This window comes from Mixophyes fleayi, chromosome 12 (genome assembly GCF_038048845.1).
Source record: "Mixophyes fleayi isolate aMixFle1 chromosome 12, aMixFle1.hap1, whole genome shotgun sequence".
In the NCBI taxonomy this organism is placed as follows: Eukaryota; Metazoa; Chordata; class Amphibia; order Anura; family Limnodynastidae; genus Mixophyes; species Mixophyes fleayi.
Window position 1 is genome coordinate 14,542,749 of NC_134413.1, and position 22,160 is coordinate 14,564,908.

General features: G+C 40.5%; 1 protein-coding gene across 2 annotated transcripts in view; it reads right to left on the reverse strand.

Annotated features, from left to right (window-relative positions):
• MAP4K5 (mitogen-activated protein kinase kinase kinase kinase 5) overlaps nt 1–22,160 on the reverse strand; it is a 64,605-nt gene that overhangs the window by 23,668 nt on the left and 18,777 nt on the right. For both annotated transcript variants that reach the window (XM_075192435.1, XM_075192434.1), the window contains exons 2-5: nt 15,007–15,064; nt 4,085–4,175; nt 3,104–3,168; nt 1,169–1,224 (exon numbers count right to left, since the gene is read on the reverse strand). In XM_075192435.1, coding sequence (XP_075048536.1) covers nt 1,169–1,224; nt 3,104–3,168; nt 4,085–4,175; nt 15,007–15,064 — 270 coding nt within the window. The remainder of the gene's footprint in view (nt 1–1,168; nt 1,225–3,103; nt 3,169–4,084; nt 4,176–15,006; nt 15,065–22,160) is intronic.

Consider the following 22,160-nt stretch of genomic DNA (forward strand, 5'->3'; position numbering starts at 1 on the left):
ATATAATAATAGAACATCCTTGAATAAACTGTGTCAGCTGTGGGGCCCATTCAAAAGACACCAGGGGGTAAATGTATCAAGATGAGAGTTTTCCGGTGGGTTTAAAAACCAATCAGATTCTAGTTATCATTTATTTAGTACATTATACAAAATGACAGCTAGAATCTGATTGGTTGCTATAGGCAACATCTCCACTTTTCAAACCTGCCGGAAAACTCTCAGCTTCATACATTTACTCCCCAGGTGTTCGTAGTAGACTGTGGCACTATGTTAATGCGCATAAATCAACGAGGCGCAAGGAAACAATTAGCAATGATCATTATTATCTCAACATCTTGTGATGTGTCCTAGATGAGTGCTAGACACCGCGCAGTGTGTGATGTGTCCTAGATGAGTGCTGGACACCGCACAGTGTGTGATGTGTCCTAGATGAGTGCTGGACACCGCACAGTGTGTGATGTGTCCTAGATGAGTGCTGGACACCGCACAGTGTGTGATGTGTCCTAGATGAGTGCTGGACACCGCACAGTGTGTGATGTGTCCTAGATGAGTGCTGGACACCGCACAGTGTGTGATGTGTCCTAGATGAGTGCTGGACACCGCACAGTGTGTGATGTGTCCTAGATGAGTGCTGGACACCGCGCAGTGTGTGATGTGTCCTAGATGAGTGCTGGACACCGCACAGTGTGTGATGTGTCCTAGATGAGTGCTGGACACCGCACAGTGTGTGATGTGTCCTAGATGAGTGCTGGACACCGCACAGTGTGTGATGTGTCCTAGATGAGTGCTGGACACCGCGCAGTGTGTGATGTGTCCTAGATGAGTGCTGGACACCGCACAGTGTGTGATGTGTCCTAGATGAGTGCTGGACACCGCACAGTGTGTGATGTTTCCTAGATGAGTGCTGGACACCGCACAGTGTGTGATGTGTCCTAGATGAGTGCTGGACACCGCACAGTGTGTGATGTGTCCTAGATGAGTGCTGGACACCGCACAGTGTGTGATGTGTCCTAGATGAGCGCTGGACACCGCGCAGTGTGTGATGTGTTCTATACGAGTACATGACACTGATAAATGTGTTTTATTGTTACTGGTTATTGACTAACACATTCTGTTATTACCTAACCATACGTGCTTAATGAGGATACAAGGGGTGTAACATTTATACCTGTAAGGTCTCCCGACACATATAGGAAATTTGGTTTTCTGTGAGTGGCCCAGTAACTGTAAAGAGACAAAGTCACAGCATATAGAAATGATCGACTGTTAAAAAAAAACAAAAAACTAAAAAGTCATAAAAGAATCAGTGCCAAGATCTTCACTCATAGTCCCCTTCACTGCTGTTAGTTTGTATTTGTCTGGTAATGTGTGTTCCTCTAACTAATTGTACAGCACTAAGTAAAATGTCTCCACTTTACAATACTGGACAGTGATAGTAATAGATGTGTGTTCTCTGTGCAGAACGTACTGATATATGGTTAGAGACACGGCAAGATTCATGGCATATCTTAGGGGGGTGGTGGGTGGGGAACAATATAGTGACTATATGAGTACAAGGACCAGGAGAAGGCTCTGCATCAGGTCTGCATGCGGCTCTCCAGGTGTTGTGAAACTACAAGTCCCAGCATGACATGCCAGCTATCGGTTGCTTATCTACTGGCAAAGCATGCTGGGGCTTGTAGTTTCACAACACCTGATGAGCCACAGGTCTGCTCTACATACTATATATTGTACCAGCCTCCAAGACATCCCTGCGGACAAGTAGAACGGATGATAATCATGGATAATCCTAAAGATGTTTATAGCTAATTGAAATTTGGAGCCATGATAAAAGCTACAGATAGGTTTGGCTATTATGAGGGAGCATAATTAATGTTATAATATCTGTTTATAATGTTAGAGCAGAAATTCTGATAACAGGCCACAGTTACGACTAGTTACAAATGAGGAGAAAGATCACGTTATATATTCTCCTTCTTTCAAACAAGGGGCACTTAGTGCCTTAAGACACATGAGGGCTGAAACAATGGCTCTTTTACAGCCACAACAGTCTCTGGCTCCATTACTAGAGTCTAATGCAAGGACCCATCCACATTAGATTGTGAGCTGTAATGAGCAAGGTCATCTCTCCTCCTGTCCTCTTACCTGTGTGTCTTTGTATCACGTCTCCTGCATGTTCTGTACTTCACTTTATGTTTCTTCTATAACTTGTTTGCTTAATATCTTGGTATTATTCTAAAAATTCTTCTTGAAGGTTCTATATTTTTGCTTGTTTGACCTCTACGTTTTATACACTATCAGGGGAGGGCTGGCACATTTTAGTTCAGGGGCAAGAATTGACCCTGCAGCCTATTTTAAAAGGGAAAAAAAATGCTGGTGGCCCAGTGACCCAGCCAATAGTAGCCCACCATGAGACCGTGCGGGGGGGTAGAAGCCCACTTGCCCCCCAGCCCAACCAGCCAGCCCCTGTACACTATGTTCTCTCCTCCCACTGTACGGCGCTGCAGAATTATGTAGTGCCATATAAATAAATAAATAATAATTTTGCCCATTTGCTAACTAATCAGAGGACAGGGACTACACCAAATTGTTGATTATGAATGGAGGATTAGATGCCTATAGGAAGAGTAAGTCAGAACCTATTCTTACAACATAAAGAAAATAGTTTTTTTTATGGTCCACAACAACTCCAGAAACTTGCTTCTTGGGGTGTTCAAACGAATATCACTACATTTTTATTGGAATCATACAGCTCACACTGGGGACCTTGTTCATACGGAGTTGTGGAGATGACAGAACACTTAGATTCCACTAGTCAGATGACAAAAAAAAGGAACTTTACATCCACCTAAATAGAGACACTTACAGCTGGTTTGTGTCCTCTCTAATTGCAGATCAAAGAGTTATTAAATTAAAACATTTTATCTGAGCCCCACAGGGCATTAACCCTTGTGGGGCGCCACGGAAATCATATGTGGTTTTCCCTGACGAGAATCCAGGCATGCTGGACATTGTGAATCAATAAATGTTGGTCCTAAATATTGCGGACCCTATAATGAGACGATGTGACACTATTACAGTATATTCTAGGATGTTGTCTTACCATGGTATATGTCCTGCAGAGAGCCACCACCGCAATACTCCATGCAGATCCATAATTTCTCCCGGCTAACATGTAAACAAGACAGAGCAGAGATTAATATGAAACAATTGTCAGATCGGAATTGTCCAGCTGCAAACAGTGTATGCGCGTGAAACCACAGTGCGCGCGTGCAGTAACCCATAGCAACCATGTTTCCTGTTAGTGAACAACTCCCAGGGACACAAGGGGGGGGCATTTAACACCTTCTTGACCGGAGGTATTTAATAACACAAAGAAGATGTCATTTGAGAAGGTGTGCTGGTATCACCAGAAATAACTACCCGGGCTAATTTAACATTTTACAGTGGGAAGGGGGGGGGATATATTAGAAGATTAGATCTACAATCTGTTGCGCTGAGGTCCAGGATATAGAAAGTTATTTTACAGGTAACCGTGTAAAAAAAGGGTGGTGTTCTTCACAGTAACCAATCAGATGTTTGCTTTCATTTTCTAAACTGTAGTAGAAAAATGGCAGCATCCGATTGGCCACACCGCACTTTCTACACAGTTGCCCGTAGAACAGTTTTCATCAATGTCCCCAATATGCCGCATTTTAAGTTTATTTCTGATTCGTGGAAGATTAAACATCAAACAAAGACATCCAGGGGAATTCCCACGGGCCGCAGGAGAATATCTGCAAGGCCTCAGCAACACACAGTCCATAGACGTGGAGCATGCAGAAAGTGCCCATAAATATTCCTTAAAATAGAACAGCTTTTATATGACATGTTCAATAAAAATAAGAACAATCTATCGGCAGTTTAGCACCGCAAACTCCAAATGAAATGTAAAATGGCAAAATTAAACAAACTTGAGCAAGATTTAAAGACAAAAGGTTTTTTCAGAATGGTATGAAAAATTGCACCAAACAAACCTCCAAACAATTAAAGACAAAAAGCAAAATATTTATCATATTACTGGATGATCTAAACAAGACTGTACCAGAGATAGCTGCCGAAGTAAGCCACAATATTGGTGTGTTTACATTCCTTCACCATAAATATTTCTTGCTGTATTAGGGAAAAGTCGTCACCTGCAAAGTGAAAGAGATGATAATGTGATAAGACCGCAGGAAGTCAGCAGGAAAGACGAGATTTGTTTGGTAATAAACAACCTGTATATAAAGATTTACAAGAATACGGTGTTACACAAGAAGGAAAAGCCTTATTGAGGTTCTATTAAAAGGCTGCATGTCTAAAATACAGGTTTATCCAATATAAGAGAAGAGTCCATGTACCCTATACAGTCACAGTGAAATAAGGTGAAATTAAACAATATTCAAACTATAATTTCCATGTAGCCATGAAAAGGATGAAATAAACTGAAGTTGCAATCAATAACTTGTAGAGGAAGAAGGTAACCGCTGAAAAAGAGGGAACACTGTCCCCGCGAGTTAAACATTGTGTTTGCGAGTTTTTAGGGGAGTTTTAATGCAAAAAAAAAGGTTTTGCATACATTTCCATACATCAGATTGCATTACACATTGATAATATCTACATTACAGTACTTTCTTTAGCATATTTTTTAATTGAACTAGTTTTTACCATACAGTCATCTATACCGTGTCAAAACACATTACTACATTCATATTTGTACCAAAAACATACATAAATATAATTATTTTATTTCATTATTTTTTCCACAAGAAAATCAACTTACACAAGTTAGGCATTAGTGATAAACATAAGTTTAAACTTTTTTTCACATTATTACATGATTTCAAATACTTTTCAGAGGTTTTTTATTTTTAACACACCCTAAGGAGGTGCGAGATAAAACAGCATATTGGCCTGTTTAACGCGCCGCGCTAAAAAACAATTGAATAGCTTTTAACGCGGCTGCCTCTCACACACCCTATACTTTCAATAGACCGTCTACTGGAGCGCGAGAGGACCGTTTCATGAAAAAAAAAACTGAGCGCCAAAAATAAAATTGAATTGCGGGTTAAAGTTAACCCGCTCGAAAATGATAAAAAAACAGCGTTAAAATAACAACGCGATCAAAAAAAAAAACCCCCAAAAACTCGCTGACAATTGAATACCCACTATAACAGACATGAATCCCAAACTACACCAATTATTTGCAAATTATCCTCAACTGCGCTTTGAACTTTTTCTTTTCTATAAGTTTAGGAAATTCTGACCAAGTGCTTTGCTTATCAGCAAATCTGGAGAAATCCAACAGGGACTGACAAATCCATTTGGACACGGAGGTCATATATATCCGTCTGAGGGTGTGCTTGTTGACGCACCTGTCTAATACACACAGTCATGGTAGCCCAAGGACTAAACACAGATCACCTATGTGCTTTGCTGGTATGTACGTGTTGTGTACGCTACAAACACGGTATCCGCTACCCAGTTAGCCTAGAAATTCGTCTGTTACTGCGTCAACTCATATCGCTCAGGATTTCCTTGATATAGATGGCCAGAGGTGCTGCTCTATCCAATGTCAATCCATCATTTCTTATTTCATTAATAAATTATCTATCTATCTCCATATTCCACTACTGCCCCCAGAACCACTTTGATTGTTTGGGTGACAAATAGTGCAATGATTGTGGACAAAAAAAAACAACAAACTCTGTTGCCCAAACCAAATCTACACGAGGGTGTCTGGCTAATGTCCACTCAAGTAACTGGCAAGAATCTCAAGACACTGAAGATAGCTGACAACAGAGAACAATAGCCAAGATGCCGCCAAATCGCAAATGCAAAAAAAAAATATATACATACTCTAATGACAATAAAATAAAACATACTGCGTTTATTTTGAAGGAACAGTTTCTAGTGTCCAGTATTTGTACTCTTGGGAATTAAACGCTACAGGCAATAATACTACAGGCAATACACTACCAATAACAATCCATCTTTTAAAGGTTCTTTGGGATTAGATTAATACGACCATCAGAAGTCTGTTTTCATAGAAGTAAACGTTTCAGAAGCTTTGTAATGAGCCGACATTTCTACGGTTATATATTCAGATATTGTGGTAAATTTATATTTGATGTTTTACCACATAAAGAATGAAACTACCTGTCCTGCTCAGTTACTCTAACTACTCACGCTCAGTTAATAGGTTAATAAGAATGTATACGAAGACTTGTGGAACGTTTTACATAGAGTCCTAATGTTGCAAAACGTTCTGCAGGCACCAACTTGCACACTGGGTTTGGTAGCTCTAAAAGTTTACTTCAGAGAAGCAAAGAATGTGGGAAACCCTAATCATGTTAATAAAGACGAAAATATACTAGATATACCGTGCTTATGTGCACACTTCACTTAAAATTAGAAAAAAATACATTTTCTGAGCAGAAGGAGTAGAAAACGACTAAGGTATGGAATGTAAGTTTGGTAAACGAGAAACTTATGTGCATTCACATAGCAACACAATAAGTAAAGGTTGCTGAAAATAAAAGAGGTAAAAGAGGAATTCACTACACAAAATACTCAATACTAACTAAACTAGCTAAAAACAAGGCATACATATTTATGTGGGTTTTAATTTTGTTAGTATATATATATATATATATATATATATATATATATATATATATATATATATATATATATATATATATTAAAACAACAAAAGTTCCCACATGTCTTTTCTCTGACGTAAAGCTTTAACACCAACATCGGGAAAAACATAAAAATACCAATGTGCATTCAAAAAAACCATACAAAATGTATCTGAAATGCCATATTAGGGGAGTACCTTTGTACTACGAAGTTCCTGTCCGCTATAACACTGCATAAGAGTGGAAAAAAACAACCAACAAGCCTAAAACTAGGTGAAAATCTTTACGAGTGTGAATGAGGTTGGAGGACTGACACTCAACAATGCAGGTGCATGACGTGAGTATGTCATATATGTCAAATATGCAGGGAAAATATTCAGGCATGTTTAGTAGTCTAAATAAACTAGAAATACAGAGTAAAAATGACTTTGAAGTGCAGTCAATTAGTCACGTCCACAGAGGAGGTGGCCATTTTGGCTTAACCAATTTTAATGAAAGTTAATCCAAACAACAGACTAGGAACCAGTAACATCACTGAGGCAGGGGAAAATTTTGTGTGACCAGCTACTATACTACAAAAAAACCTTTATCTCAGTGAGGTCACTGGTTCCATGTGACTCTATAATTCTCATGACTATTGGCTCACAAGATGGCTGCCACTACCGTGTGTAGGCAATAGATATACTTTAAACATTGAAACAACCTCAAGTTCTAATAGATATATCTAAAATGTGGTCCTATCAGACCAGCGCATGCATGCAAGCTGCATGTCATCATTAACGCTCACAGAGTAAAATAATATCTGTATAAAGACGCAGGGCTCTTTGCAACACAGTGATATGAGAACAAGCCTGGGCCTGCTAAATGAATTGTTTACATAAATCCTGTCAGCTGAGAGCTGGTGATGTTCTCCAACACCCAGTGCATGGAGATTGCTTCATCTGCTATTCCAGTACAATGCCAGGGAGTGGTATTATCTAACATAAGAACTCTTACAATAAATACAGAAGGAAGGTAAAAAGACGTTCACATGTTCAGACATTAATAGAAAGCTATAATATATGGATTAATTGGTCTGAAAATAAATTATATACATATAATATATAAAGAATACCGTAGCCAGTCAGGTATTTAGACTATTAAGTCAAAAATAAGCATGGCTTTGTAACATTCACAAAACACATTAAATAAAGCCTACTAAATAAAGTATAAGAATCATTCATTTGTCCGGTACTTGATCAACCAGATTGCGCCATTAAACCCTTCTCATGTTTGTGACTGGCCAATGTGTAGTATGTCAGGATAACAAAGTATGAAGGCCTAGGCATCAACAGAGGGATACATGCAATAAGAAATAGATTATATACTTGTGAATGTTACACTAAACATTTCTAAATTGGATCAATTTCTAGTGGATCAATGTTGGTTCAGCTGCTGGCTGGCACTGTCCTCTTACCAACAATTTAGATGAGGCTTTCTGTACGGATAATACAGCCCTCAAAATAACTAGGAGCTAGCGGCATTATGGATATGGAATCTTCTCTATCACGACTGAAAGGAGGCGATAAGGGGAAGAGTGACAGCTAGAGAACGTGTACACAGAAAGCAAGGTAGAGGAAGTCCAAGGAGGTGATAGAGAGAGGGGGGGAGAGGAAGGAACAGAGGAAGGAACGGAGGGAGGAAGGAACGAACGGAGGAAGGAAGAGAGGAAGGAACGGAGGAAGGAAGAGAGGAAGGAACGGAGGAAGGAAGAGAGGAAGGAACGGAGGAAGGAAGAGAGGAAGGAACGGAGGAAGGAAGAGAGGAAGGAACGGAGGAAGGAAGAGAGGAAGGAACGGAGGGAGGAAGAGAGGAAGGAACGGAGGGAGGAAGAGAGGAAGGAACGGAGAAAGGAAGAGAGGAAGGAACGGAGGAAGGAATAGAGGAAGGAACGGAGGAAGGAAGAGAGGAAGGAACGGAGGAAGTGTGTAGCAAGGCAGAGAGAGGGAGAGAGGAAGGAACGGAGGGAGGAAGAGAGGAAGGAACGGAGGAAGGAAGAGAGGAAGAAACGGAGGAAGGAAGAGAGGAAGAAACGGAGGAAGGAAGAGAGGAAGAAACGGAGGAAGGAAGAGAGGAAGAAACGGAGGAAGGAAGAGAGGAAGAAACGGAGGAAGGAAGAGAGGAAGGAACGGAGGGAGGAAGAGAGAGGGAGAGAGGAAGGAACAGAGGGAGGAAGAGAGAGGGAGAGAGGAAGGAACAGAGGGAAGAAGAGTGTGTAGCAAGGCAGAGAGAGGGAGTGAGGAAGAGTGAAGAGCTAGGGGAGATAAAGAGGAAAAGGAAGAACAACACAGAAAGGAAGTGAGAGATGAAGGAAGACTGTTCAGCACGGAGAAAGAGAGATTGAGAAGGAAGGATAAGACAGGACAAACACAACTTTACTAGTCATTATCATTTATTTGTAAGACGCCTCAGATTCCAGTGACAGACGACATTATCAACCATACGAAATAAAACATGCACATTAAAACAAAGCAAGTATAAAAGACGTCACCAAGGACAGGTATGAACTAGGTAGACAACAGAAGTGGGACGGAAGAAGGGTCCTGCTCCTAAGAGCTTACAATCGAGTGTGGAAATGAACGCCTTCTGGCTATACAAGCATGCTGTGAATTTACCAGCCGTGTAGATGACGATTATGTCATTACCTGATACCACGGTGACCTCAGAACGATACCAATCTATTGTCCACAAATTACACATCCGCATCACCGAGGATACTCCCTGTATAGATTTACACAAAACACCTCCTGGCAAACAAAGAGCTGGATAAATGAACGACACAGGAGTCTGTAAACACGCGTGTGCCCAGATCTCCTTCTGCCAGCTTATATGTACAATTTCTGGGAGACAGAAGCCCACGCTGTACACTTGTAAAAGCAAATAATTCACAGGAAGAAATAGGACAATGTTATAATCAATGATGCACAATTCTTTATCTGTGGTGTCAGCTGATCTTCTATCACAAAAGCACCTTATCTGACCAAGCCTCAAATTCCACAGGATAATTGAAGGGTCTCGAATTTGAGGATACTTCCCCAGCACTATGGACACATGTAAATGCGTATATATAAGGAAAATATCTGAGCTAGAATTTTATTGTGCACATGACACTTCCTGTTACACACCTCCATTCACTCATGCAGGGACATAAAAAATTTGCTTTTATTAAGCTCATTGACAACAGTGCGCAAAGCTCCGTCCAGAGAGACAGTTACATAAAATAGTGAGTGAATGTATGCGAATCCCTTGTAATTATCTGTATAGCAACATTTATATAAACCAATGTGACTTCGCTTTCATCTAAATAACAAATAAGCATTATATGAAGATAACGGGCCTGATTCATTAAGGAAAGTTAAGCAAACAATTGAGTGAGTTTTTTTTACTTAAGTTTTCTGGACAAAACCATGTTGCAATACAAGGGGTGCAAATGAGTTTATTATTTTGCACATAATGAAAACACTGGCTGTTTTTTTCATGTAGCACACAAATACTTGATAGCTTATTTGTACACTGAAATTTAAAGTTGATATTTGTGTGCTACATGAAAAAACAGTCAGTATTTAACTTGTGTGCAAAACAGAATACTAATTTGCACCCCTTGCATTGTAACATGGTTTTGTCCAGGAGACTGAAATAAGAAGTTTCTCAAGTTAAGATCCTTAATGAATCAGGCCCATGGAGATGAAGATGTGGCATTAGTTTGAGAGCTCTTCATTATAGGAAAAAAATGCAAACTTTGGTTGTCATCAGCAGAGTCTAATTTTCATAATGAGGATTGTGGAAGAGAATAAAAAGATTTTGATTACCCAGTAAAAAATACTCCAAGAGCAAGGACTACTGTGATCCATGTGGTCAAAAGGAGCCACCTTAAGGCCTCTATTGTTTTGTCTGATTGTCATGTTCAGAAGTCCACCGCAAGGATAACAATGAACAGAAATCAGGGTCCATGTGCGGAAGGAAGCAGGAAAATATTGTTCTCCAAAAATAAATTGTAGCCAGTCCAAATAAGCCAAAGACCCCTGGAGGATCCCAAAGGCAATGGGTAAGAAACTTCTTTGGACACATGAGATGGAAGTGGAATTTTTTGGGCATAAAAGAGAAATGTTATGTTAGGAGAAAATGAAACACAACATTCCATCACAACTACCTCATCTTAACAAGCGGTGGGAGAGTCATATCTGGTACTGCGTTACGTACTCTGGCCCAAACAGCTCACAGTGTTTTAAGAAATAATGAATTCTGGAACATACCAGCAATTTCTATCTGGATATCTGCCCACGACGCTCAGAGAAAGATCAGTCATGCAGTATGACAAGTGCCCCTTACAATATAATCTACAGTAGAAGAAATAGTGCATTTTGGAATAGCGGAGTCAAGGTCCTGACCTTAATCCAACTCAAATATTGTGGCATGACATGAAATGAGCATTTAATGCAAAAAAACTCAAAATATCAAGGCGTTGAAGCTGTTCTGTAAGGAGGAACATGCAAAACACCACCATAGCTATTTGACGGAATGACTAACAGCTACAGGGAGTCATTTGGCTAAAGGAGGTGATACCAACTATCTTCACCGAGCTAGTTGTACATTTTGTTCCAACAAAGACTCTGTATGGTGATGTTTTAAGAGTTCTGTATTGATCAGATTCTCATTCCACCTATTATTATGACTTTGATAAAGACACACTTAATTGTAGATCCAAATCGTAACACACCACGAAAACACATAATATAGAAGGATACTTTACAATCCCAGGAGTCAAGCACACGCTTCTAGGTAGAAGAATGTATCCAGGGTAAGGATTTGGAGCCAAAATTAGGACTGTAACGAGATTGTAAGCCTGCGAGCAGGGCCTTCTCACCTCTTTGTCTGTTTTACCCAGTTTGTTTATTAGTTTACTGTGTTTGTCCCCAATTGTAAAGCGCTACGGAATATGTTGGCGCTATATAAATAAATGATGATGATGAGTCACAGTTGGTAGATGTGATATTGTTTTCTAAACTAATACACAGTTTTTAGTGCACTATGCCATGGAAGAGTAGTAGGGGAAGGGTAAAGTCTGTGATCAAAACAGTCAAGTAATATATAATTCCGTGTACACTATACAGTAGCCCTATAAGTACAATGTAAAGTAGAGTTATTTTGTATCATTAACATCTGAAACACTTTACAGGGGACAGTAAACATGATGGTACTTATACTAAGCCTCTGGAGACCACTGACAGCTGAGAGAGAAGAGCTATTAGTGCAGTGGAGAGGAGAGGGGGGGGGGGGGGACATTAGATGTGGGGCGACACCTGACTCTAGATGGCCAAAGCCTTCCTCCAATCAGGTTCTGCATGAATCCATAGCTCACGTCTAGTTGGATAGGGGCATTCTGCCAGCACGAACAATGGCTTTTCCAGATAAGGGCAGGAGTCCTAGGAAGTGGGGAAAGGAGGAGAATAGTGACAGAAACCACTTTTATCAAAGAACCTAGGTTTGTCCTGAGAGGATCTGCAGCTTGTGGACACTTATCAGGGCTATTTGGTTATATCTGGCTCTGTCACTATAACCTGTCGCTGAACTTACACGGGTATATGGACATTCCACTGGGGTGATGGAACTACTTCATTTTCACTATTGTACATGCAATATGAACAATACACATTCTATTCTAAGTCCATTCTAATGATGGCCGCCACACACGTCCGGTGGACAGAAACTTGGTGACCTGGTCACATCTCCCAACTCAACACCTACGTTCTGTACAAGATCTGCATCTCTCATCCACACTCATTACCTGCTCCCATTCCCAGTTACGGACCTGTTTTTGGGCTGCACCCACTTTGTGGAATTCCTTCCCTGGCACAGTAAGACTTTCCTCTAGTCTTCAAACCTTCAGGTTTCTCTGAAAACCCACCTCTTCAGACAAGCTTATAGTATTCCTCAACCACCCTCTTAATCTCCCTAGGTTACCATATTACCACCCTCTACACAGCTAACACAAGACAACAACCCTCTGACCAACATAGTTGTGTGATTGGATCATACAGCCCACTAAGCACTTTTTACTTTTGCAATCTGGCCGGAACAATATGCGGCACTTACCCTCATGTATCAAACTCCCATTGTCCTATAGATTGTAAGCTTGTGAGCAGGGGCTTCTTACCTCTCTGTCTGTCTGCAATACCCTGTATTGTTTTATTATGTATTTGTATTATTGTATTTGTTCCCAATTGTAAAGCGCTACGGAATTTGCTGGCGCTATATAAATAAATGTTGATGATGCTGGCGTTTAGCTAGGCACTGATAAGGACCCTTCAGGGTCAGGAAAGGAGAAAAAACTTTGGGAGATCGCTTTAATAAAAAGCTATCCTAAACTATTCATTACCTACTTTCCCTGAGATATGGGACCCATGTGCCAGAACTATTTTACAAGTCGTCTTTCCTTATCTCCCAGGCCGCAAACTGGCTGGATCTCAGCCATATTTGTTTTATTTCTACACATATAATCGTTTGGTTATAAGACAGAGGACATACATCTGCTTTACTGGAAAACCAGGCTGGACAGGGGAAAATGACAAGAGTGTTTCATATTGGGGTAAAAGGGTGAGGGTAGATGCTCCCTAAACATTGTAATTCAGAATTCAATCTCATTATCAAGGGGTACCCATATTTTTTTTAAAGATATTTAAATGAGTGTGTTTGTGCTCCAACCACTAAACAACATGAAGGTTCTCTCAGTACTGGGGAAGACACCGTGAAAATATTTCAGAAAAGACCTGTGGGTATATTTTCTAAACCGCGGGATTGAAAAAGTGGAGATGTTGCCTATAGCCACCAATCAGATCCTAGCTGTCATTTTGTAGAATGTACTAAATAAATGACAACTAGAATCTGATTGGTTGCTATAGGCAACATCTCCACTTTTCATACCCGTAGTTTAGTAACTATACCCCCTGATGCTCTCACAGCTTTTTTTTAATGTTTTCCTAGAAAGAACACAGTACACATGGATGTATGTTCTTATAAACATTATATATACCGTGCAAATGAAAAATGTATATATATGGAGAAAAAATATTATATATTTACATTAATATACTTGAAAACATGGCCTGTGGTAAATGTCATATCATCTAGATACAACATCTAACATCCAAAACCTGAGACCTTTACACCTCGTAAGGAACACAGAAGACATATGAACAGGATTGCAAATCAGAAATTTAATTATTAATAACTTTTCCCAAGTTTTTAAGTGTGAAATGCTAGAGTGTATATGTATAGACCCTAATTGACAATAGAATGATTTGGCAAATGTTTTATTGCTACTTTTTAGCAGCCTTATGGCTGAAATAAAGCACAGACTAACACTTTAATACATTTTGCTTGTCTACAACCAAGGGAGTTTGAAACTACAGTATTAAGTGACTTCACAGCAGAACCTTTCATTACAGCAGATTGTGGGTTGACAGTTACTGTGAACTTTTAGCCTTCAACATGCGGAACTTGTCATGCACCCATTCATTAAGAACAAGCAATGTTTAGCCATAAGGAGAACCTATCACCACCGCCTCAGACATTACGTGATTGACATGCTAGTAATAGAATAGTAATGCAAAAAACTAAACAAAAATAAGGTCTATCTACACTTTATTTGCTCAATACAGCAATTTACCATAAGGGCGCCTGGCATACTGCATATTAATTAACGACTAGCATGCTAAATCCTCCACTGGGCAGTGCTCATGTGACTAGCGGGCAAGCGGTATACAGACACGGCGCTGTCTGGTTGAGTACCAAATGCTCAGACAGGGGTATATTTTCACAGTGTTCGCTGGAATGAAACACACATCAGAAAATACTGGTAGTAGCGGTTATGGTCCATGGAATACCACATGTACCGTGTTCTCCATATAGTTAACTGATCCCTAATGTAAATTAGAATAATGCTGCATTCACCGTGTATCTGAATGCAGTCTTATACACTGGAACACACATGGATGCACACTTTAAAGCTTTCATATAAAAAGGTACAGAGCATAAACACAGACATACGAACAGAGAAGCAAATATACAAAAACACAGACGTATATTTTGTGACATATAACCGAGGACAAGTGATAGTTGTGGAATAAGTTGTAGTAATGTGTAAGGTGCCAACACAAAATTAAAGTGTGTCTGAAACGTCTTATTAACACTTCCTGTGAGGAAACCGCTATCATGCTCGAGACAGGGCATAAAGAAACAGAATCACAACTTCATATTAACTACTGATAGGGAAGTGCACAGCGAGTGCGTGTTGTTGAAAACTCACCAGGCTCCAGCTTTATAATCTTCACCGCAGCCAGTTCTCCTGTCTGAAGGTTCCGAGCCTGGAAACAAACACACAGTGTGGAGGTTAGGGTGCTATCACACAAACCAATGTACAGTTATGTCCTGGAAACAGGGATAATGACAGAAACTGATGGGCTGAGAGCTGTAACATAGAAAACACAAATATACATCGCAGAAGTCTCCAAGCTCTTAATGGGACGTTACAGATATATGTACAGCAGGGCCGCTAAATGGCACAAATCGATATTCATGAGAATGCAGCTCAGGCATCACTGAGGCATGAGGCACTAACTAGCTGAAATCCTGACAGAGAAGTTGTAAAGGATCTTAAGAGCATTCGCAATGAAGGTTGCAGGAGGTCAAATAGGATCAGAAACCGCAACAGGACTAGTGTATAAAAACAAACTTTGCCAGGTTAATGACGCAAATCGTGTCACAACTTTATTTAAAAATCCAAACAGTGCATTATGCTCAAGCACTGATCTACCCTCGGGAGTGATGCACTTTTGTTATTAAAGGGTAACTCCAACTAACATGTATATTTTACTCCAACTTCACTCATCCCTCCCAGGGGATTTATGGTAGGAACTTCCACAGTTTAGGAGAACTCACCTTCCCCCCAACAATGCTGACTAGTTCTTGTCCAAGCCATGGCTCCGACAAGTCATTGCTTATGCTAAAAACTGATGCAGCTCAATTTGAAGGTACCCTTTACCCAGTTTTCAGTGCCAGGTTGTTGAAGGACTACATTCACACATTCAATCACTGTAAACATATTTACTATGAAAATCTTCCCTCTCTATACCTCTGATAGTGTGATATATCTTTTAAAGCGCAGGATATGCGTGGGCCTGCCAATGGAGAAGTGAAACCGTGGCAGTAACAGGTATGCATCTGTGGTTAGATATTTTATGTAAGAAGGTTATAGTCTGTTGAATTACACTGTTGTTGACATCAAAGAAGTTTTAATAGATAAAAAATATTGATGCTTTCTATCCTAGGAGGGTCGATGTGAACAGGGATCTAAATTATTGCACAATATTCTAATATTTGCATTATTATTGTACTCTAGGTACTACAGGAAGTGGGGGAGGGGGGGGGGACAGGAAAAAGGAGAGACACCAAGCATACTGAAGACATGGGTGCGTGTGTTAATTAGGCAAATAACATGCATGACCAGGGTTATGTATAAAAATGGATGACGGCTCTGGTGGCCTATAATTAGGGTTAGCCTGGCTTCAAGAGGAGACCTCAGTGACAGAGAGGGGAGACAATAGGTTGCGTAATGTTTCATGGGTAGCAAGGTCAAAGGTGATGTCAGCATTAAACTCTAAAGGGAAAATCATTAACATTAACCTGGGATGGCCAAGGCCTACTGTGGCCTAACTGCATTCGGTTGCTTCACTTGCTCATCTGACCTATGGTATATAGTCTTCATACAGCAGGTATGGTAAATACATACAGTATTGGTAAACAAAACAAAATCTTATCAAGCTGAGAGTATTGACAACATCAACAAATTGTAATGATTTTCAGAAGAGATTAAATAAAACAGGGTAGTAGCGGGTACTCATAATCAATATTAGATTGATAAAGTGTCAATATATTCCTCAGCGTTGTACAGGGGGTGAAGTTTGAACATACAATGACAGAACGTGGGATTCTGTGCAACATAAGGTGGGAGAGACTGGCTCACAAGAGCTTACAATCTATAAGTGGAATTAAAGAAAAGTCATAGGTGTGTATTTGTACAATAAGTCAGCCCACAAGGATGTAATTTATCAAGTGCTCAATTCTGAATGTTCTGACCACCCAGATAGCTTTTATGCAAATGAGAGACCATGACGCAGTGGTCAAATGATGGCTATGATGTCAGAAGAGAGGGAATTAGACCTAGGAGTATTTATAGAATGTGATAGGTGAAGATGGGTGCTTAAGGAAGCGCATAAGTTTAAGAGCTAGGGATTAGACAAAAATGGTTGGTAGTGGATTCGACAAACGTGGCACAGAAGTCCTGGAGGTGGGAGTGTGAAGTGGAGTTAAAGGAGATGATAGGAGTTGGCCATTGGCAGATCATAGTGGACAACTGTGTGGTATATAAAGGCTAGTGAAGAGATGTGTAGGATGCTGCAGCGTTGTTGAGGGCTTTGTAAATTAAAATCATTATTTTACATTTTTATCTATGAGAAAGGTGCAACCAATGTGGTGTCTGGCTTAGAGTTGCATTATTAAAACGGTCTGTCTGTCAATCAGTCGGACAGCCACATTCAAGGTAGATGGGAGCGGTGCCAGTTTGGATAATGAAGGGGCCACGGAGCATGAAATGAAAGCAATAGAGATGGGATCCGGCAAAACTACAGGGTCAGAGAAGTAGCAGATTGTTTCCAGCCCAGCTCAGTAGAGGTTACATACACAGGAGGAAGACAGCTCGGTGTCACTGCCAAGAATCCCCAGGAAGGAAAATATGTCAGCAGCTAATGTGGTATAACAGGTATCTGTGATTACTGCAAATCGCAGGCAACACTTTCCAAAACAATTAAACATGTCAATATCTTCCAGTGTCATCTGGAACAATGTTGGGCCCTTGAACGAATTCATGAGCATCAAATTCATTTCTAGTTCTAACAAAGACAAATTCTGTCCCTTTGAATTATATTTTAAATATACCACCTCCCCCCATGCCCAGGTGTGAGACAAACAAGTGATAGCTGGAGTGTGAAGATTTAACCCAGATAGACAAGTAGTGATATGCTTAGTGACTTGTCTGTTCCTGCTTCACCAAACACAGCACAAGCAAGCGGAGCATGCAAAGACAGCTTCATAGAATGCAGCTAAAGGATAGTATTATTCTTTATAGATCACGCCATGGTCTTCCACACTGCTGTACAATCAGATCATTGGGCTCCGTTCCAAACTCCTCCCATCAGATGAAATTTTGTCCCGCCATCATGCTGTCTTTTGGTTTGCAAGCCCATGCACTTCTGAGGTGCACTTGTGCAAAAATAAGCGTGTGGCGTTATCAAAGAGGACTTTGCGCATCTTAAATGACTGTCATTCTATTAATTAACCGGGTGACGAATGCTCTGCCCAGAGTATAAAGATCCCATTCACTACACCAAAGGGGGAAACAAAGTGTACATAAAGAACACAGACGGACAAAAACAAGCTGATGTGAGCACTCAGTTATAGAGGGTCCTGCTCCTGAGAGCTAACAATCTAGAGCAAGGCGGGCCAACCTGCGGCTCTCCAGGTGTAGTGAAACTACATGCCCCAGCATGCCCTGCCAGCTCTAGGCTGGCTATCGACTGGCAAAGCATTCTGGGGATTGTAGTTTAACAACAACTTAAGACCCACAGGTTGGCCAGGCCTGATCTAGAGGACCACATAAATGGAAGGCAAAATCAAAGATTTCCCATTGTTGAAGGGATGGGCCTAACAACCAGGCTGCAATATAAAACTGGCTGTACAGCTGCATTTCCCACTTCCAAGATGGCCGACACCCTCGCACACTAAGACCAGATTGTGATAACTTAGGGAGGGACCAATTTACTTACTTAATTCCCACTACATTTTCATTTTTGCAGCTTGGCCTTTATCATCTACCTATTCATCTTATAAATAGTACAATTACTAATCTACAGCATATTCACTCACAATGTAATAAGTTGCCATCAACTCGCAGCCTTAGGGCTGCTGGGGTGCAGCAGAGATCCTGTAATCTCTCTACCATTGGTCAGCAGTGAAATATGCAAATTGGAAGAGACCTCAAGAAAATGAAGCGCAACTGAAGACAACATTTGAGTTTACCTGTGATCACTCAGTGGTTCCTGGAGACATTTAGGTAGCCAATGACCAGTGGTATACTGGTTTTAGCTAAACTATGATTAATATATATTTTTAGCACAATATCAAAAAAATCCACTTTTCAATGTGGGCCTATTTTGTTTAAAAGAAAAATCCCACACATTATTCGTATATAAAACATGGGACGTGTTCAATTTCCCCATTCACCCACTTCCTACTGTAGCTTTTACCTGAGACATCTTCAGTAAAAAAAACAATGATTTAAAATAATAATAATCAGAAATGAATTGAGACATAATTATTGCATTTGTGGGGAGCACGTTGGCTAAGTGGTTAGCACTTCTGCCTCACAGCGCTGGGGTCATGAGTTCAATTCCCGACCATGGCCTTATCTGTGTGGAGTTTCAATGTTCTCCCTGTGTTTGTGTGGGTTTCCTCCAGGTGCTCCAGTTTCCTCCCACAGTCCAAAAACATACTAGTAGGTTAATTGTCTGCTATCAAAATTGACCCTAGTCTCTCTCTCTGTGTGTATATTAGGGAATTTAGACTGTAAGCTCCACTGGGGCAGGGACTGATGTGAATGAGTTCTCTGTACAGCGCTGCAGAATCAGTGGCGCTATATAAATAAATGGTGGTGATGATGATTACACAACCATATACAAGGCTATCTTTATTTTCATATTATATAGATTTTTTTCTATCATTAGAACATCCATTCCGATGGAATGAAAAGCAATTTTACCTCCATTTGAGATAGTGTTCTTGATAGTAAAAGTCACGTAGATGTGGAATTAAAAACCATAGGAGGTTCTAAGGAAAGACTCAATTCAACAAGAAAAAAGTTGAATATATCTTGCCTCACAGCGCTGGGGTCATGAGTTCAATTCCAGACCATGGCCTTATCTGTGTGGAGTTTGTATGTTCTCCCCGTGTTTGCGTGGGTTTCCTCTGGGTGCTCCGGTTTCCTCCCACATTTCAAAAACATATTAGTATGTTAATTGTCTGCTATCAAAATTGACCCTAGTCTCTCTCTCTCCGTCTGTGTGTATGTTAAGGAAATTAGACTGTAAGCTCCAATGGCGCAGGGACTGATGTGAATGAGTTCTCTGTACAGCGCTGTGGAATCAGTGGCGCTATATAAATAAATGGTGATGATGATGATGATGAACGGAACACAGTGGATATACAGGGTTAATAATATTTGGATCCAGAAAGGGCTCGATCTCGAACGCATGGTAGTGAGTATTGTGCTGGACAGTAAAGCACCACAGTGATAAGAATGGAATCACAGTGACCAAACCTCCCCCCTGCCAAATACAACGTCTTCCGGACGGATACGTTTCTCCTTTACTCTTAGCGATTCATCTCCTATTAAGGCTGCGCTTTTCAAGCTAAATAAGTCCAGTTTCATCAGTGTGATGAACACTGGCAGAAAGCGATTTACGATACACTGAATAAAACAAGCTTTACACTCACGTATTTAAGTAAATGTTGTGCAGTTTTTCTATAAGTAAAACATTATAGACCAAAGAGCTATTGCAGCCATACATAGCATCACAAAAATATATTTACTGTATAGTGTAAATGATAGCATCAGACCTCGTTCAGTGACTGAGTTAATATATGGCACAGAAGCAAGTGGCTGACAGGAGGGGGTCATTGAAACTTCATCTGGCTCTTGAAATGGCCCATACACCCCCAGTTCTGTGCCAGAAGACTGGTATTTGGCTCTCAGTGGAATCTCAGCTGCTTACGGATTAGGGTGCAGGGAACACATCCTGCAGAGATACGATCGTTGTAATGCAATATTCCTGCCAATATCTTGCTACCAGATCGCACTACAGGCAAATATTTCACATGAAGCACTGCAGCGTGAAAACACAAGAGCTGAACAGGAGCACACCAGAAATGCACTGATCATGTCATGCCATTCGCCAAACCTCTACGTAAGTTACATTTAAATATTCCAATACATATACATATACATATATATATATATATATATATATAGTAAAAAGATAAATAAAACAAAACTCTGCTCAAAGTGTGTCACCTATAGGCAATGGAGAATGTCCTTCATGGGCAGACCCATGTGTAGGCAAATTATTTATTCACTAGGAACTAATGACCTCACTGATGGACTGATAAGCTGGATGCTGGATCAGACCTTACAATAGCAGCTTCCACAGTGAGTAGGCAACTGGTACATTGTTCCTGAAAAATGACGGATATAAAATGTTAAATATCTGTGCCACAAATATGTCTTACAAGTGCCCACCTTCCCCTTAAAAGCTGGGGGTGCCTGCAGCATCCTAAACAAAAGAAAGGAAACAAGTAGTACTTGTGATGAGCATTGCTTCCCCATAGAATTGGAGTTATGGGTTTGATTCCAACCCTGGCCGCCATCTGCATGGTATTTTTAGGTTCTCCCTGTGTTCGCGTAGCCCTTACCTCCCCGCGTGCTCTAGTTTTCTTCTGTGGTCCAAAAACACACTGGTTGGTATTTAGAGTGTAAGCTCCCCTGCTACAGATTGTCCTGAATAAAATACTCTTATTGAACAGAGTCACAGGACACATGTGGGCAGTATATAGATAAAAAGAGAAAATTCACCAAGTCATGTAGTAGAATTCAAAGAAAGACGGCCCCTGGCCGCAAGAAGACAACATGGTATATGTTTTATGTCTGATTAATAAAGTTTTGCAGAATGAAACAGTAGAAAACCCTGATCTAGACTGCCAGATGTTCACAGACACCAATGTGTTAAGCAGGGATGTAGCATCACAAAGACAGAGCGCCAACGTTCTTTACTAACCATCCTCAGAAGAAAGCTAACCAACACATGTCCTCCAGTATATATAAGTACCAGTCTGTGTCTCCAATAACGGGTCAGGGGAGGAGTCTTGCCATTGTCAATAAGACAGAGGGACAGTGTGTTTGTCGGTCAGTAGAGAATGCGCTGCCAGGAGGGCTGTACACTGACAGGCACTGTGCGAAGACTGCATATTCCACACACAGAGCACACAAAGAATCTGCATTTTATTAGCCCCAGAGATGCCTATGCCCTAACTATTTACAGATGTGTAAAATGTGTCAACATCTCACAAGCATTCTCCTTCTAGCACAACTACTACACAGAAAATACTATAAAAGCAAAACTGCAAATTGAAAGCAGGATCTATATTAAAATTTATTTTGCAAATTCAGAAATCAGTACGAGTCATATACGGTGTCTTGGGCTCTCCACAGCTCTTTGTCAACTTAGTCGAAACCAGACAAATACGGAGTATCAGAGATGACTTAGGTAATCATTGTTTTGTAGCAAGTCGTGG